The sequence below is a fragment of the Fonsecaea erecta genome (genome assembly GCF_001651985.1).
Source record: "Fonsecaea erecta strain CBS 125763 chromosome Unknown Scaff4, whole genome shotgun sequence".
In the NCBI taxonomy this organism is placed as follows: Eukaryota; Fungi; Ascomycota; class Eurotiomycetes; order Chaetothyriales; family Herpotrichiellaceae; genus Fonsecaea; species Fonsecaea erecta.
The window spans coordinates 1,753,914-1,771,169 of NW_017387247.1; the positions used below are offsets into that span (position 1 = coordinate 1,753,914).

The 17,256-nt window shown below is 51.7% G+C and overlaps 8 protein-coding genes across 8 annotated transcripts; 4 read left to right on the top strand and 4 right to left on the bottom strand.

Moving 5' to 3' along the window:
* Positions 1–372: 372 nt before the first annotated feature.
* AYL99_05394 (hypothetical protein) lies at positions 373–954 on the top strand (the record flags this gene model as incomplete). The annotated part of the gene is made up of 1 exon (XM_018836906.1): positions 373–954. One exon carries the CDS (start codon positions 373–375, stop codon positions 952–954), a length of 582 nt encoding a protein of 193 aa, XP_018693759.1.
* Positions 955–1,292: 338 nt separating this feature from the next.
* Positions 1,293–1,715, bottom strand: AYL99_05395 (hypothetical protein; the record flags this gene model as incomplete). Its single annotated transcript, XM_018836907.1, has 1 exon — positions 1,293–1,715. One exon carries the CDS (start codon positions 1,713–1,715, stop codon positions 1,293–1,295), a length of 423 nt encoding a protein of 140 aa, XP_018693760.1.
* A 1,331-nt stretch (positions 1,716–3,046) lies between these two features.
* Positions 3,047–4,198, top strand: AYL99_05396 (hypothetical protein; the record flags this gene model as incomplete). The annotated part of the gene is made up of 2 exons (XM_018836908.1): positions 3,047–3,221; positions 3,312–4,198. The coding sequence occupies 2 exons, from the start codon at positions 3,047–3,049 to the stop codon at positions 4,196–4,198; spliced, it is 1,062 nt and encodes a 353-aa protein (XP_018693761.1).
* A 441-nt stretch (positions 4,199–4,639) lies between these two features.
* On the bottom strand, positions 4,640–5,278 carry AYL99_05397 (hypothetical protein; the record flags this gene model as incomplete). The annotated part of the gene is made up of 2 exons (XM_018836909.1): positions 4,640–5,002; positions 5,126–5,278. The coding sequence occupies 2 exons, from the start codon at positions 5,276–5,278 to the stop codon at positions 4,640–4,642; spliced, it is 516 nt and encodes a 171-aa protein (XP_018693762.1).
* A 1,694-nt stretch (positions 5,279–6,972) lies between these two features.
* On the bottom strand, positions 6,973–9,318 carry AYL99_05398 (hypothetical protein; the record flags this gene model as incomplete). The annotated part of the gene is made up of 1 exon (XM_018836910.1): positions 6,973–9,318. One exon carries the CDS (start codon positions 9,316–9,318, stop codon positions 6,973–6,975), a length of 2,346 nt encoding a protein of 781 aa, XP_018693763.1.
* A 2,726-nt stretch (positions 9,319–12,044) lies between these two features.
* On the bottom strand, positions 12,045–12,746 carry AYL99_05399 (hypothetical protein; the record flags this gene model as incomplete). The annotated part of the gene is made up of 1 exon (XM_018836911.1): positions 12,045–12,746. One exon carries the CDS (start codon positions 12,744–12,746, stop codon positions 12,045–12,047), a length of 702 nt encoding a protein of 233 aa, XP_018693764.1.
* Positions 12,747–14,183: 1,437 nt separating this feature from the next.
* Positions 14,184–15,770, top strand: AYL99_05400 (hypothetical protein; the record flags this gene model as incomplete). Its single annotated transcript, XM_018836912.1, has 1 exon — positions 14,184–15,770. The coding sequence occupies one exon, from the start codon at positions 14,184–14,186 to the stop codon at positions 15,768–15,770; it is 1,587 nt and encodes a 528-aa protein (XP_018693765.1).
* Positions 15,771–16,215: 445 nt separating this feature from the next.
* On the top strand, positions 16,216–16,834 carry AYL99_05401 (40S ribosomal protein S17; the record flags this gene model as incomplete). The annotated part of the gene is made up of 3 exons (XM_018836913.1): positions 16,216–16,236; positions 16,299–16,424; positions 16,529–16,834. 3 exons carry the CDS (start codon positions 16,216–16,218, stop codon positions 16,832–16,834), a joined length of 453 nt encoding a protein of 150 aa, XP_018693766.1.
* Positions 16,835–17,256: the final 422 nt, after the last annotated feature.

Genomic DNA, 17,256 nt, shown 5'->3' on the forward strand with positions numbered 1-17,256 from the left:
GTTTTTCAGAGTCCAGAGACGCCAGCCTCCCATGTCCAATACCAGCTGAATGCCACCCCCCTCCACTGCGTGCAGCCCTGGACTCACGTTGAGCACAATGTAAGTTGTCGTTTTGGGACGTCTCGAGAGCTTTTCCTTGAAGTCTAGACCTCCTGGACAACGCGGATGATTGGGGGTGTGGAACTTCAGCTGGGAAGCTAATCCAACCTTCCACGAAGTTCAGCTGCAGAATTTCAGCCACATGCCTCATGAGTATAAAGGCTATTGTACTGCTCCCCAAGAGACCACCCGCTCCTCGTCTCCAGACACCTCTCTCCCATCAGGTCCCCGTTTCGCACATAGCAGAGCACCACTCTTTCAGATCAATTGACCATGACCACTCGACCTGTCCCCGACATCATCCCAGAGATCAAAAAGTGGCTCGATGCCAACTTGGAAAAGATCACCTCATTCTGGCTACACGCTGACTGGCGAGGCTGGGCTCGATTCGATCTGTACGCGCATCTCGCAAAGGGCATGTGCCGGGAAGTCAGGCCAGATCACCCTAGATGGGACTACGTTGTCTCCCATAGCGTTCGTGTATGGGGAGAGAACGACCCCGAGGTGGACCTGACAGTGGAACCTGCTGCCAACCAGAACCTGGACAACGTGGCTATTTGGATTTGCACCGCAACCCCCGGTGAGAACGACACCAGCTTTCCAAATTTTGTCGAGAAATTTCAGCGAGAGTGGAAGTTGGTTCAGGATCTTACTAAGAAGACTGGCGGTAGCGATGGCGATTTCCAAGGCGGGAAGCTCCTCTTTCTTGGAATCGGGGAGAAGGCATACGATGAAGAGGAATTGGCCTTTGGCGATCTTAAGCCGCAGTACTTTGGTTTTGGGGGCAGGACTGAGTATGAGGTCGCTGTCTACATGTACTATCTATGGCTTGACCTTCCAGTGGGGGAGTCATGAAATAGCCAACATCGAATTTCCTCCGAGGCGCCCTATACTTCAGCGTCACAAACCAAGTTCGTATTCTCAGCTGCTTTATGCAAAACGAATCAATCCTCCGGGACTTATTGTATGATAAGGCTTCTTCGGGAGGAATGTTTCAGAGATCAATATGGTTCTTAGGTCATCTCTGGAGTAGCTCTGGGTTATATCGCCCACGGATATCAATCTCCATTGTGTCCCTGCTCATCGTCGCCATTGTCTGTATCCAGAGATGGTTGAGTGACCAACTTCATCTCAGTATGTCGGCCGACCATTCCCATATATTCCTGTATATTGCCCCCGGCATAGCAACCCTATCAAATGGCGGGGGATGGGATAGTAGAGCTCCGGCGTATGCTTACTGGCTCTGCCTGTTCCCGGAAGCCCTCCACAGAGTTCTGTGCATTCGTAGTGGTAGCCGTAGCGGTTTCTTCTGGCACGGTCCATGGGCTAGGAAGCGGATACTCACCATTTTTGAAGGCTTTTCTCCGAAGGTCGAGAGTTAACCTTGCGTTGGCCCATGCATCTGCCTCGTCCTTCCTGCGTCTCCCAGGGAAAAAAGTCGTCAACACGGCCAAGCCGACACCCGGTCGAAGTGCCTCGGCCTTCTTCAGGACATCCATGCCTCTTTCTTCAGATTCGGCTTTGATGCGCGTACATTTGTCAAGGGTCACTTTCACAGGCACACCATGAGCCGCGGGCTTACGTGCGGCATTGGCAACGTACACGCTATGCACCATGCCTAGCCTCCACTCACATCTCAGGTCTGATGGGTTGGGATTCAGCGAAGAGAACTGCTTGCCCAGGTGTCAAGTGGAGTATCTTCAAGGTCTGAGCAACCGACTGCTGCCAAAAGAAAATCACCCAGTGCCCTTCTACATCGATACGCTGTGTGTCCCAATGCGAGGTTTTGCAAAAGCAGCTGCTCTCCGAAACATGCAACGCGTTTTCGGAAGTGCCCGAAAGGTCCTTGGGATGGACATTGGCCTTTCCGCGACAGCAGTCTCCTCGTTTTCCCAGGAAAACCTAACACGAATACGTTACTCATCTTTCCTGCAGAGATTATATACAGTGGCGGAATGTGCAGTCTCTCAGAGCATGTACTTCCATTTTCAAGGCGGTGCTTTCGTTCCCTTGAACGATCTGAACTCGACATACGACACCAACGAGGAATTCCCGTTGTCTCTGCTATTGATCGCGTCCTCGAACGCCTTTGAAAGCTGTACAAACTGACCAGCTCATTACAGTTGCAGACCGACTCTGGAGTATCTCGGTTCTCTGGTGTCATAGAGATTATACTCCGATATAAACTCTATCCTGTCGCTTGTCCAAAGTCCATTCTCCTTTGGGTGATGTGTTGTTAACTGCTCTGCACCGTGTAGCGTATTCCTCTTCTATTCTCTCAGTATTCGTCATACAGTTGATGAAAATGAGCACTGGACTGATTCATCACCCTGCGAGTCGGAGTCTACATTGAAGCTGCTCGTGATTGGATACGATAGATGAGGGTGTGGCGGTGCACAGCAATCAACGCCTCATGGAGCCTCAGGGGCCGAAACTGATGCCAATCTCGCCTCCAGATTCTGAAACACCATGTGCTTCAACCTCCGACATTTGAGCGTCTCGCCAAAGGCTGTGTCCACCACTCTCCTTATTCGGTCCTCGAGCCTACAGCTGTTCAAGAGACTATTTTCAACGAGGCGACCGGTCAAGCCGAAGCACATCACCGTTCCTATCACTGACAGGGCTCGCTGGAATTGTTCAATGAGAGGCATTGAACCTTGTCCGATCTGGAGGCGGCCAAATCGAAGCAACAGAGCCTTGTGTGGCCCAGCCTGGAACTCTGACACGGGCCTGTCTCGAGAGGCAACTTTATTTATACGCTTGATAAAACCGCTAAAGATCTCCATGTGATTCATTAGCGATCTCCATCGATCGACCTGGACTCGAGGCCAGGAGAAGTACATAATGAAGGCCCCAAACCCTACTGAATGCATGAGAGGGCGTCTCTGTCTCAGTCTGCCATTCCCTCTATACAGGCTTGCTTGTTGAAAACCCTGTGTTTGCCATCATGTCGCTCATTAACATGAAAGCCTACCGCTCCTTTATGCTATTAGTTCTGGCTACGGTTGCCAATGCTCAGTCTGCACCGGACTTTCCTGTACAAGTGTCGACGAATTTGCGGGTCGACTTCCAGAGTTCCTCTACCAGTGTCAATCCGGCAGGTGTGCTTATATCCCGTGATGGTGAGTCGCTTTCTATTCTGCTATTGTTCATATCGGATCCATATCTATCCCTTCGCTCGGACGTCGTCTGACATCGAGCCCCAATACTAGACGTCCTCGCGGCTCCTACGGTGGACGGACCGAAGGATTCATCCTCAACGCGGGATTTCATGATCTTCATGATCGACCAGGATGCCGCCTCTTCGGACGATGCCAACACACGCGTACAGTTTCTCCAATGGTATCAACCCAATCTAGGCGGAGCATCAGAAGTGCTGTCCGACTTCGGGAGCGACGCCCAGAACTTTACCTCCGCCCCCGCCGTGTCATATATGCCGCCAACGCCGCCGGCCGGGGACAAGGCACATCGGTACACGCTGCTGCTATACCCGCAGCCCGAGAATTTTGACATCCCGTCGTCTTTCGAGTCGTTCTTTGATTCCACGGATTCGGACGCCAGGCTCGGCTTCGATATGGCTGGGTTAGCTGCCGCTGCTGGGATCGGTCAACCCGTCGCAGCGAACTGGTTCGAGGTCCAGAACACTTCGCAGCCGCCGCCAAGCAGCACAACCTCGACGTCGACCACGTCCACAACCTCGACCACTACTTCCACTTCGACATCATCATCGTCATCAACGACAACTTCCGAAACCACATTTATGACATCTTCCATCCCCAGCTCTAGCTCTAGCTCTACGCAGACGTTTGTATCAAATACTACTATGACTGTCGCCACTGTAACGGCGTCGGCCACTGCGAGCGATTCGACCAGCGAAACCCCCGCCGGACCATCAACCATAACGACCGTGACAACGGCAGGTCTACCTACCACGACCGCCCCGCCGAGCACCGTCGCCAGCTCACAGCCGAGTGCCAGTGCGAGCGTCAGTCTAGGCAGCGGCTCTGGGGCGGGCATAATCGATGCGCGTGACAACATGTGCCGCCTGGTGGTAGCGGTGGTGTTTGGCGTCGCTGGTGCCGGGCTGTGGCTGCTGTAAATGAACCGGTCCGGTGGACCCTGTCTAGCCGGTCCTCATTCATGATGACTTTGTTTATGACTTGTATGATTAAAACATCTTGTATACTAGGGTGGCTGCCCTCTATTAGATATGGATGGAATCGAGATGTTCAATCAAGCTCAAGCTACGATTTCCAACAACTTGGGACTCCAAGGAACAGCAACGTTTCAGATATACCCTGATTTCTTCAAGGAACAAGTTGAAAAACAGAGAAGAAACTCTCCCACGAAGGAGTTCGAGCTAATACACCTCTCTCCCCAACCTGCAGGACACGGACCCCTTCAGGCTGAGCGCCGTTTTCGCCATGACTGCAAGTGTCTTGTGCTGGAGGTCTTGTCTTCCAAACCCAATCACGAAGACTCGTTCTGCTGCTTTCCCCTGACCTGTCCAGTGTCAACACATACCCTCTGAGCGCTGGATTCAAACAGCGCTATGTTTGGTGCCGCGACCGTTTCTCCTTCCGATCCAGATCAAGACAGCGCCCATGACGCCACTGGTGAGGAAAACGGCCATGCCCGCCAGATTCACCCAGACTTTGTGCATCATAGCTGACGCGTGGGAGAAGAACAGCTCGGTGTTATCCGGGTCTTTGGTGCGGAAGGGCTGGTGCCCCAATTTGCCGTCGATGGCGCGCATGTACCCGAATGCTGCTGAGTACATGAAGAACATGACCAGGTCCCACGGGCACGCCAGGGCCACGGGGCGGTAGGAGATCTGGAGGGGAACGATGGCGCAGATGAGGCCGGTCACGACGGCGAAGGGGCCGAGCACGAGCTCGTAGGTCTGCATGCATAAGAGCGGATCAGATCCTTCCCGGCCTTTTCAGCATGCCACACGACATTGCTTCCTCTCTCGCTCTCTCTCATATACGAAGGAAGGAAGGAAGGAATGGAGGAAAAGACCTACGAGCTTGCTTGAGATGTCGTCAGCCAACCAATATCCCTTCTCCCGCTCATAGAGGTCGATGGTGAGGACTCCGACGCCCATTTGGATGAGGCGAATGATGCCGTTGACGACAATCACGGCCCTTTGGCTCCTTGTCGCGTTCGTGAAGTGCATGGTGAGACGAATGTCGTGAGTGAGAAAGTCGGGAGTGAAGAAACGGGCAGGAAGAGAGATGTGTACGCACACTTCCAGCAACGTTTACATCACCGCGTGCCGCTGAGACTTTATTTGCACGCACAAACTCGACTGCAACAGGCAAGCAAAGGGGGTGTCCGATTTGCCACACGCCGCCAGGATTTGTCAAAATGGGCACAACAAGGCGGACGAACATGAAGCCTGCTACTTGCCGCCGTCGGGGTTGACAAGAGACAGACCAGCCATCACGAGCCCGCGTTCGCTGCGCCTTGAGAGAGTGAAGAAGGGCCGGCAAGCCACATCGAGGGCGCGAGGTCGTTGCCCTTCCCGAACCCTGCGTCTCACAGCTCACGAGTGTCGGCAGCGTGGATAGCATGGGAGGCGGGTGCAAAGCTGCTGTGGCCGTTTCTTGGGTCATTGAAGGGCGAGAACGGCTCTTAGCAAAACAAATTTCAAGGAAGGTTGTTCACTTTAGCAATAATTCTCCGGCTTATTCCTCCAAGTCGACAGACACCTAGAGAATGGGGCCACCCCGGCTTGCATGATGACCCGAAACTACCCTGCAGGACCCCCCACCCACCGAAGGGCGGAAGTAAAGGAGGCCTTCAATCGCAACACGTCTTCGTCGAAATCGGATATGGACGCGAAGAGACGGAGGCTGAGGACCAGAGGGTAGGAGAATAGGCCAACGAAGCCGTAGGTGCCCGGTAGAGATGTCCAGGTAGATTGAGCGGAAGGAGAGACGAGAGGCCCTGGTAACACGGAGACGGGTACGTACTCCGTCCCCTGATGCGCCCTACCAGGGCGACGGACAGTAGCAGAGGAAGAAAAGGTTTCGGCGCGAAAAAGGACTGATTAGTGGGTGGTGATACAAACCCCTCCGGACAGCTGCAACAAGGCGTGCGGTATTTTTTTTCTGTAGACATACATGTACCTACCTAGTCAGGGTAGAGAGTGAACATAGGGCACGTACCCCCTTTGTACTCGGTGTGGCAATGAGGAAAGAATGGCGGGAAAGGACAATGCCAAATGCCCTGCTCATGTACTGAGATCGTCGGTAGCTGACCTGGGACTCGTCCTCGATCCTGTGCATCTGTTCGGTTCGACAGATTTCTCAAACTGCTTGTGGTCAATGCATATGGGCTTCTCACTGTGAATGATGAGCCTCTGAGCGACAGAAAGGTACTCAAGTCGTCTTCGAACGACCACGGACGACGACTGGTAGACCAAGTGAAGAATGCTCATAGGAGAATTAACTTCAAAATTCTCCGGGGGAATATCTTGGTTGACAGCACTCTGATATTGAATAGTCGTCATAAACAGCGTAAGAATTTAAGTAGAATATGAATGGAACCGAGGGGCCTAGCTATGGAAGAATTGTCAGAAATCATAAATGGGAAATCATACTGCTGAAGCAGGGGCATTTCAGCCTCGTCCAGCCTCGTCCAGCCTCGCCGCCACCAGCTCCGGGCGTAAAGTAAGAATGCCACAGCTGATGGGTCTTCATCAATAAATCTAGTTACCAATTTCAGGAACATCATAAGAGCCACATGAGCCACCCCAACAGAGTCGCCAAGGTGCAGACCCGTATTCCTGAAGCAGGTCAAGACGACAATTCACTGCACGCATCCTCAATTTACCAAGGCGGCTTTGAGTTTCTGTATGGATGAGATTCAGTGTCTCCCTAATTGCCGCAGATATGGATTTCTGCTAAACTTATTTTGCGCCTCAAAGTCAAATGGAGAAGTGTCTTCAATCGGTCGTACACCGTTGTTGAAGCTATAACTGTAGCCGTTGTCTTCAGTAGAGTTGGCCGAACTGATAGACCGGTGTGCACTTCGCCTGGAAGAGCCAAGCCCAGAGTCAGAGGGCATGTAAGCCTGCGGAGGGCCCAGCATATGTGGTTGTTGGTCGTATGACTGCAAGGTATCGTTGATGGTATTAGTAGTATGGGCACCACCAACCATGGTATTGACTGTGGCCGATCTGACTTTGTTGACGAGGGGTTGTGGTGTAGAGTAATGATCTCCGCATATCGGAGGTGGTCCTGTCTGCATCATGAATGGGTTGAAACCCGGTCCAGCTTCAGGAAATTGTGTATCAAGATTGTGCACATAGACTTCAGGCATGACACTCGGCGTCGTGAGCCCTGTCAGGGCGTAACATTGACTCTCGCTGGGGAACATGGAGGCGGATGATATTGCTTCTGGATTTTCGGGGCTAACGAGTGCTTCGAACTGGGTGGTAAGCTGTGACCGCGAGGTTTCTAAATCCTTGACCTCTCGTCTCATTGCAGCTGTCTTATCTTCCTGGTATTGGAGCCTGATGACGTCGTCTCTTTGCTTCTTTTCCATTAACATGTTGTAGTATTGCTGAACCTTCATCAAGCCCAATGTTGGATTGAGATCAGATTTCATTTGGTCCATCATGCTCCTCAAGAAATCAGTCACCTGGTCCTCCGCATCTCCATTGACCCAATATGGGTAATTCATTCGATCTGTCTGAGTCTCGTCATTGAAAATCACGAAGTACTTTTTCCAGCGCTCTCTGGGACTGAGTTTTGCCTTTGATAGCTTCTTGATCTTCTTCCACTTATCTGAGCCTTCTCCCGCATCTTTGAGGGAATGCCGAGTCACATCTGCAATGGAGCTACCGTGCCAGTGTTTGCACTTTGTATCATCATACCTCTGAGGATGAGCAGAGTACATCGGGCATCGGAAGAATGGTCCCCTCCCTTTGCTCTTTGACGTTGTCTTCTCATTTGGGTTCGGATTCGGATTTTCGTCCTCATCGGGAGATTCGGAATCATGCTCTGAAGAAGAATCTTGAGATTCCTCATTCTCATTAATGTTCTGCACACCCGAAGCGTTGTATTGAGGGCGCGACGAGCTCTGCGTGTCTCTTTTTCTCTTTTTGGGAGTATCTCCTCCCGCATAGGTGATTCCCTCTGGCTCGATGTCGGGCCGGCGCAAAGATTCTGTGGTGGTTCGGAGGTGTACACCAGCTGTGAAAGAAGCCTGGATGCTCTTTGAGATTGGACCCAGCCCTGTTCGCTGAGGCTGCAGATATTCGGAGGCACCAGTAAGAGGAAGGCCAGGCAAAATATGAATATCTTGTTGCTTTGGGCTTGCTGTCGGTTGGTCCGACAGCCTGCGAATATTTGGGGAGATGCCGACAGCGGACGAGGACGTCTGGATCGCAGTTCGGGGTGCTGCAGCTTGTGATAAATGATCTTGCGGTGGCGTTGGAACTGAGGGGGGGCGTGGCGCTTCGAGCGGGGTGGGCAGTTGGGCGCGATAAGGCTGACTAGGATACAGTTGTTGGCGCAGAGGGTGTCCTTTATAAATAGATCTTTGGGACGAATGCCCAATCCGGCTACCAGAACCTTGAGGAAGGCGAGACGATTGTTGGAGAAGTGGTCTTGGTCTATTGTGTGGTAGTGGCGAGGGTCCAGGATCGCTGCCTCGAGCTGGCCCCGAACGAGATAGGAAACCAAGTTCGCCGCGTTTCAGTGGCTTGGGTTTTCTGGACGGGGTGCAGGGATAGTGGTGATAACGAGACCCTTTCTGCGGCCAGAGGTCTTTAGGAGGTGTCAAATGGTGGCGTTCTTCTGAGATACACAAAGGCTTCAAAGGTTCTCCGAACAGCTCGCCTCTCTTCTCTCCAAGTCTTGTGAGGCATCCTGGTTGATATGGCGAACTGGTTCGTGAGAGTTCTTCGAGTAATCGCTCCAGCACATGTTGGGAGCTCCTCAGGCTGATCAATTGGAGTATTGACTGCTGCTGTCTCTCCCGAATTCCGGGACAAAGCTGAAGGCATAGAGCGAGGGTCACATAACTGAAGATCTCTGTAGCTGAGACAAGGAGAAAGAGGGCTAGACAGGTCACGAAGAACAAAGCATTGGAACCTCGTGAAATAGCTAATTGAGGGAGACCTGAAGAGCTTTTGTCCTGATCAGGTTGAAACGGGGGAACTCTCGTCAAGAGGAGGTCTGAGAAGTTTGGCGGACTGGTTGCCATCTTGAGCTGACCTTTCTGGCACAGATGGATCTGATGGTGGTGGGCAGCAGCAAACGCAGCTATGATAAGGCAAGAAGGCAAGGCGGACGGCTAGATGAAACAAAATCCTTGGACATCTCAAGGCTATATGCTGAAGAACCCGAGACATGCTCAAGTAGGCAGGATTGCGAGATTATAAGAGGAGCTGCTGTTCCGACTCCTGGTGCTGTCGGGCTGTGTGTTCTTTAGACACGCTAGACAGCGGGAGGAATGGCATCTGCTTTCTCCAGAGCTGTTCTTGCAGTATTCTGCTGTATCTTGCAAAGTGCAATAGTAATGGTGCTGGGAGAAGCCAATTGGGCTCCGTTCCGGCGATCAGTGCCCAACTGGGACACATTGACAACGTGTAAGTGGACATAATGCTGTGAGGCTCGGGATGCTGTCTTTGCCTTACTGCCAGTCTCGTCGTAATCATGGATGTTGCCTGGCGCGTCCGGTACGAGCACGAATCATGTCAATTGGAGGCCGCCGACGCAATTGCAGAGTTCTTTTCAGAATGGCCAGAATCATCTTGTGCCAGCCATTTTCATGGTTTCGCTAATAACCGGCAAGTGCTCGGCGCCCCGTCCAAACCGTTTGGAAGAGCCTTTACTACGTCCGACCCTTTCCTTTGTGACAATATTCCAGTGGAAGGAAATGTTGTTGAACACAAAGTAGTAGCATGGCTAATTGTGTTGAAAAATCTGGTCAAAACGGGGCTGAGTGTTGACAAAGCGAAAGTAGGACCGCTGGAAAACTGAGGCTTTGGCGGCTCTGGCTGCTCTGGCGTGTTGTTGCTCGCTCCGTTGGGCGTGCTTCAGCTGGTACACCGTGTCACTACTGTTTTCCGGGCTGCATATGCCCTCAGATTGCTGAATTAGTCGAGGCCGTAGAACTGCCTCCTGCCTCGTCAGGGGATCACAAAACCGGTATCGCCTCCAACAATGGGCTAGTGGCGCAGGTGCTTTGAGTCCTGGATCCGACTAGGCCTTCCTAGTGTAGGGTCCCTGCGCTCCATTGCCGACTTCGAAGTGACGACCTGGTCCACTGGCTGTCATTTCCTGGTTGTGTAGACGGAACATGATCACTTCAACTGTAAGCCATGGGACATTGTCCAAGAGCCATGATCCCAGAGGCATTTGTGTTCCAGTAAGTGTCGAGGATACAATTGCCCGTGCACATCGCGCCCTTTGACATGTATACCAGCTGAATTGACGGCCATAGAAGATGAATTTCTCCCGCCCGACAGCACATTCCACTCCGTCAGCCGACCTTGCACTCTGCGACAGACTTTGGCAGCCACCACACGGAGACATTGGACGGGCCGACCCCGCATTTGCTTGTGCTTCGTCTAATATCTCCCTGCTGACCTTGAGGCATACCCAGTGCTTTCTCACCAGGAACCCTGTCCGGAACACGGAGCTGCTGTAGCAGGTTTCTTATCGTCGGAAATCTGCCGTCGCTGCCCGGCGCAGGCAGGATGGAGCTCAAAATTGCAGGCGCATTTTCCTTGATGCTAGCGTCCTCATGAATCTCCTGAACCATGCACAGCCCGAGTCATGATTGTAAGGCGGAGGCGTCAGTGTCGGTAATAGTTTCTGGTATCAGCACCATTTTTTTTCTCTTCTTCTTCCCCAAGTATGTTGTCAATGCCCACGCTGGCCATGTGCCTTTCAGCCTCCGTGGGGTTCTCATTCCTGGGGCGGACCGGGGATCAATGGCTGCCTTGTAGTCCCGCTGCAGTGTTGCTTGAACGCCAATCAGTGCCATCTCGACTGCAAGGACTTCAACACGATCTTTGAATGAGGGTTCTGCTTTTCGAACGGAAGAGGTCACTACCAAGGCTCAAAGCCAAGGACACGGACGTTGCGCAACAAATGTATGTCACAAGGGACAGTCGGCTTCGAAGTTGTGATGCTCGTCGAGTGAAGATCAGGGCACCAAGGCGGTCGAAGATGCGTGACCTTTTTGCAAAAGCAGACCCTTCCTCAGTGCTTGGTCAAAGGAATCTAGTTGTTCATGAAAGTAGCAAAATCCGACTATGGAGGAAACGCAGAAGTTGGCATCGAATGCTATAATGTGATACCAAAAAATGCCACCTTTGACGTTTCACAGATCACACACGGGCCGTCCTGTGGCAGTTTCCCTGATACCCAACTTTGGACTTCCATGTGTTTTTTCCATAAGCCTACAGTCCAACATCCCCGACAGTATCATAGACTACGAAAACTAATGCCTAAGCCAGCCGAGATACCTGTACTTAGGTAACTTGAATTGCAGAAGTTTTCGGCGACCTCCCCGAGGGAGCAGCCATGTCTTGTCGGATCCTCCAAAACCTGCTTCGTGATCAGACCTGGTCCTCTCTACCAAACTGACTAGAGATTTTGAAGCAGCATGATTCGCAATGGAAGTCGTCGTATTACTCCCTTGGACGCCTCACTTTCAACCACTTAGCCACTTAGCCATTTCCGTCGTAGCAAGAGTCGGTGAGTGAAGGGAGTCATTTCTCACGTCCACGACAGAATCAAGATCACGGCAGTTATAGCGACACAATATTGGAAACTTTGATGCGAGTGTAAGAACAGTGGCAGCTCAGGGGAATTGTGAGAGAACCTCTGGGCTATTCCCGGTAGAGAATTGGAGACGCCGTGGCCCCCTTCAGTCCAGCCCTGCTGTGGTATGGAACTATGTGCTGCCAGCGATCATGTCTACGAGCTCAACGACATGTTCACGAATGCGACCTCGGGAAATTGTGGGCTCGGTCCTTCGAGGAGTCTGACCTTTTGTGACTCCAGAGTCTCCTGGAAAAATCCGCCGATGTATCTCCGGAGGATATTCATCATCCTAACTCCATCAATGGTCCCGATCAAGTCCACTATCTGTGGAATAACGGTTGAATTGATCCCGATGCTTTTGGCCAGGATTGGATAATCAGAGAAGGTTCCATGCTGGGTACCATTGACTTGTAGTTGTAGCTTCAACCCTTTCAGTTCATGCCAGAAAGCCGCCCACGTTGCATCAGAGCTTTGATTGTGCTGCTGTGCCGCGAAAATGGTGAACGGGTTTCTGTCGGTTCGATTCATTGCCGGACCATACACACTGCCATCCATGTTCAGACCGCTAATAAGTCTTGGCTTCGTCAGCATTGCATTTGCAGCAGTTGCACCACCCAGCGAATGCCCAAATATCCCTACATGCTTGACATCAAAAGCTGGGATGCCAAGTTCCTTTGTCATGGTCGAGTTGGATAACGCGTTCAGCACAGAACCGACGTCTGCAACTCTCAGGGACAGAACTTGTGGCAGGTCATCCGGCAGGGTAATGTTGGCGCCCAGAATGACAGTACCATCCGGAAATTCCACAATCTGGGCATCGTACGTATGATCGATTGAGATGACATTGAACCCCATCGAGGCTACCCATTGACAGAGTACATTGTAAATCAGGCGAGAGCCTCCGGCTCCTGTGGAAAAGAGCAGCACAGGGAAATTGGTGTTCTTTGGGGGCAAATGACATGTTTGGAGGCGGAATGCTTCGAAGGTTCCGTTTGGGACGCCGATCGAACTGAACATAGCATCGTGGAAAGCAGCCGTGACAGGTGGCATATACGGAATTTCGTGAGTCGTGGTGCAGTTTGTTGGCTGAAAAAGGGACAGCATCAAGCGGCGAGGCTGATTGCAGCATGGTGCGAAGGGGTCAATACGAGATGCATCTATTAGAGGGAAGGTAGTGACGAAGGCGTTCGTGGAGACTTGGGGTGGAGGTAATGGGACTGTTTGACACGAGGCTCCAAGAGCAACGCTCAAGGAATAGAGGGTTATGAGGACAATCATCCTGACACGAGGTGGAATTTGAAGACTCAGCAAAACACAAAATATGATTGTGGAAGACTCGTTGCAAGCAGATGGTCCTAGAATGCCCACGGATCATATATAGTCGAAAGACAGCACCGCTCTTCGTGACCACGAGGGTGACACAGTATTTTTGTTGCGAATGGCATGTTGGTAAACGGGTATTTGAAATGTGCGGAATCTTGCTTGCGATGAAGCACTCGTATTCGTATTCATCGACGGTTATTTGCGATATAAAGCTGTCAGGGTAATAATCGTCTAGCCGTTGCATTCATGGCCTAGGCGATGGAGCCTTATAGTTCGGTACTGGAGGCGACGGAATCAAGAGCGGAGATGGAGAAATCATGCAACCGGTGTCCTTAATATAGATTGCGGCTTACCGTAAATGTGAGCCTGATTTGTGGACCACATTACACCATGACAACCGATTCGTCCTCAGAAGCACCACCAGAAGCACTTGTAGAAGGCTTAAATGGCTGTTCACATGGGTTGTTGGCACAAACCCCGAGACTGCCGGGGTGTAGTCTGTGCAAATGCCAGGATAGCAGGATACTGTGCTTTGGGGCCTGCAGAACGTCAACTGACTGACAAAGATGCTCAAGTTAGTAACAGTCAAAGACCGAGCTCGAGCAGGTCGGGGTCATACCACGAGGGGCAGGTCGGGTCCCAGCAGAGGCTTGTGGAGCTGGGGACAGTTCACCGATCAACTATCAGCGAGCAGCTACTTTTACCCGATCAAAAATATGATGGCCTGTGACTCGGTTTCTCACAGAGACTACTACTTGTGAGGAGAGGTTCACCATTGATGTACCAGATGAAGACCCAGCCTCGTAGCCTTGCGCTACTGCAGAGCATGAGTCCCCTTAGTGCAGAATCTGGGCTTGGCGATAATTTGTCTCGATTGAACTGCGACTTCCACTCTGTTGATCCAGTCTGCAGCTTCAATCACGCTCTCAACACGTCCGGCTTGTATAAGTCTGGCCAGGCTCCGCAGCAATGACTGCTGCCCGTCTGTCACCAGCAGCGAACTTGCTCCGCAACTCCAGACTCTTCGCCATCCCAGCTGCTGTGTCCCTACCTGCGATAGAACCTTCATCAGAACCCATCTCATACTCGGATTCTGCTACCACTCCATACCCGACTCGAGCTGCTCTTGAGACTCCATTGACCTCATTAAATCAAGGAGACTGGGGTTTGAAAAGGCCGCTGCCTATCAAAACTACTACAAAGTCTGGGACACCTCTTGTCCGTTTTCAAAGAGGAATAGACACCCCCGAGCACGTCGTCGACTTCGAGTCAGCAGCAGATCATGTCCTCACTTTGCGCAAGTACCAGGAGCTGAACCTTAGAGTTGTTTTGCCTGCGCCGAGGGATCGGAAATCAACATTGAATACACAACGAACGAGCGCCTTTGATTCGGAAGTAGATCACACTGCCGACAAACCTCACTCAAGCCTCATCGGAAATACATCAACGTCATGGTTAGATGAAAGTCCATCGGAACGAGCGAAACGGATGCCGCAGCATCTCAAAGATGCACTCGAGAAGATTACCCAAGCAAGAGCAGATGCAACAAAACCTGGGGCTGAGACGCACTCAATTCAACCACAACCTACTTCCCCTACAGCTTCACCACCCACACAAGCTGCTCGCAGATGGCGTTACTCTGGACCATATCTGGCGGGGCTGAACGGGATGGAATTCGATTCTTTCCTTAAAGGCATCACGAGGGAGAAGAGAGCTGCGTTTAGGGAATTGGTCAAAAATCATTTAGCTGGGCAGCGAGCTTCTGATCAGCGATTGAAAGCTCTTGAGGAAGGCCAGGTGGATCCACCTCCGCCGGCTCCGTCAGAGATCACAGACTCAGAAGTCACAGAGCACCTACGATATTTGCGATCAGAACCCGGCAAATTTGGTCCCCTGATTGCCGAGTTCTTCGATCTCGCCGATGGTCCGAAGCCCTCGCCGGACACGACCGACCCTTGGTCTTATGGGCGTGATACCGTATCGGCGGATCTCTACAAAGAGTCCGGGCCACCACGCACGCATCCATCTGCAGGTCTGTCCTATATTAAAACAGAGATGTTTGCGGCGAACGACGCTGTCACCGGTCCCAGAGGGACACGGTCGCCCGTTGCAGCTCGCCTTCTTCGATCCATCCAGTCTACTCATAACAAGCACATCCCCTTCGTGGGTGTGGCTGGATTTGTCGTTCCGCAACCCACAAACCCTGGCATTTCGGAGCAGAACTGGAAGTGGGCACCGGTCAAAGATGGGCCTAAACTTGTCGTCACTCCAATTGCCACCAGCATTTCACAAGCTGGCAAAGTTGAGATCCAGACCAGAATGCAGCCTGACTGGATTGTAGAGGACGATGTACCTGTCAATATCACCGAAAGACGGACTCTGAAAGGTACTCCGACTCCCACGAGACCTTTATCTTCTCAATTGCCGACTTTTGGTCGCAAAGGAACCCCTAGTCGACGGCAGCGGCCAGCACCGGAACCCAGTCAGAGCATCGACGAAGAGATAGGTTTATTGTTGCGGGCGAACTCGAAGTATAAAACGAACAAGCTCGCTTGATGTACAAAACTTGTATAGACAATTATCATCATCTCTTTACTAGCATGATTCTCAGTTGTGTTTACTTTACATTCTCAAAACAGCGGCCAAGCCTGCCGGGCAGGTGAATTCCTCTGTTTACCGCTCTGATTGATTTGCTTCTTTGGGCAACTTCCGAGTTGATGACTCTCGAGAGCCGTCTGCAGTTCTATAAAAAACAAATAGCTTTTAGGAATCCATATTTTTTTTGTATCAATACTTGAATACCCTCCACTGGAAGATCAAATTGAAGCACATGACTCTGGAAGATTCACATACACACATAATCATATCTTATCTCTTGGCACTAATTTTTGCCAAGCAGCCACAATTCCTCCGAAATTCATTTCCACACATCAATTCTCGTTGCACCCACCACTGTCTCAACTTTCGCATCCCTCACGACAACTTCAATCCAGCAGTCAAGATGGGTCGCGTTCGCACGAAGGTGAGTCTGATGGCTTCCTGTGACAATTACCAAGATTGCTGACCAGTGCTGTGTACATCTAGACCGTCAAGAAGTCCGCCAAAGTTATCATTGAGCGGTACTATCCCAAACTCACCCTCGACTTCGAGACCAACAAGCGCATCTGCGATGAGATCGCCATTATCGCCTCGAAGCGCCTTCGCAACAAGGTATAATGCCACTCTCCCTTTCCACCCCCAAAGTTGAAGCTCCGCTGGGGCCGGGTTATATATTGTACGGGCAGAACAGTTGGCTGACTTTGGGTTGGATGCAGATTGCCGGCTACACCACGCACTTGATGAAACGTATCCAGCGCGGCCCCGTGCGCGGCATCTCGTTCAAGCTGCAGGAAGAAGAGCGTGAGCGCAAGGATCAATACGTGCCCGAGATCTCCGCCCTCGACTTCACCCAGAACACCGAGTCCGGACAGCTCGACGTCGACAGCGACACCAAGGACCTGCTCAAGAGCATGGGCTTCGACAGCATCCCCGTCAACGTCGTCCCCGTCAGCCAGCAGGCTCCTCAAGAACGAGGCGGAAGGCGAGTTTTCGGTACCGATCGGCCCGGTCGCCGCGAGTAGATTTAAGCAACTGGTGGTTTTTTTTTGAGACGGCACAATAATGGAGCAAGAGTGGTCGAAACTGGGAGTGATGGAATGGGGACTGTCGCATTGCCTGTTTTTCACGGCTGTGTCGGTTGCTTTCCCTTGCATGGTCTATCTCGATTCAGAATGTCCAAAATCCTGGAAGCTGGGGTCCGACGTCAAGCGACAACCTACCCACCTCATGCTGACCATGACACAAAAGACTACGACTGCCCGTTTCTACCTACGCACTCATTCAGAATTCACCTTTGAACATCTTGTCGACACTACCAAGAGAGACGGAATATCGAGGTATCGACGTAGGCGGAGCTGCGACTGCGCCTCCCAAGTGCAGCAGCGGTACGGTAGAAAGAAACTCATTCAAAACATTCAAGGTGTCGCCTAGTCCCTATCCAGGA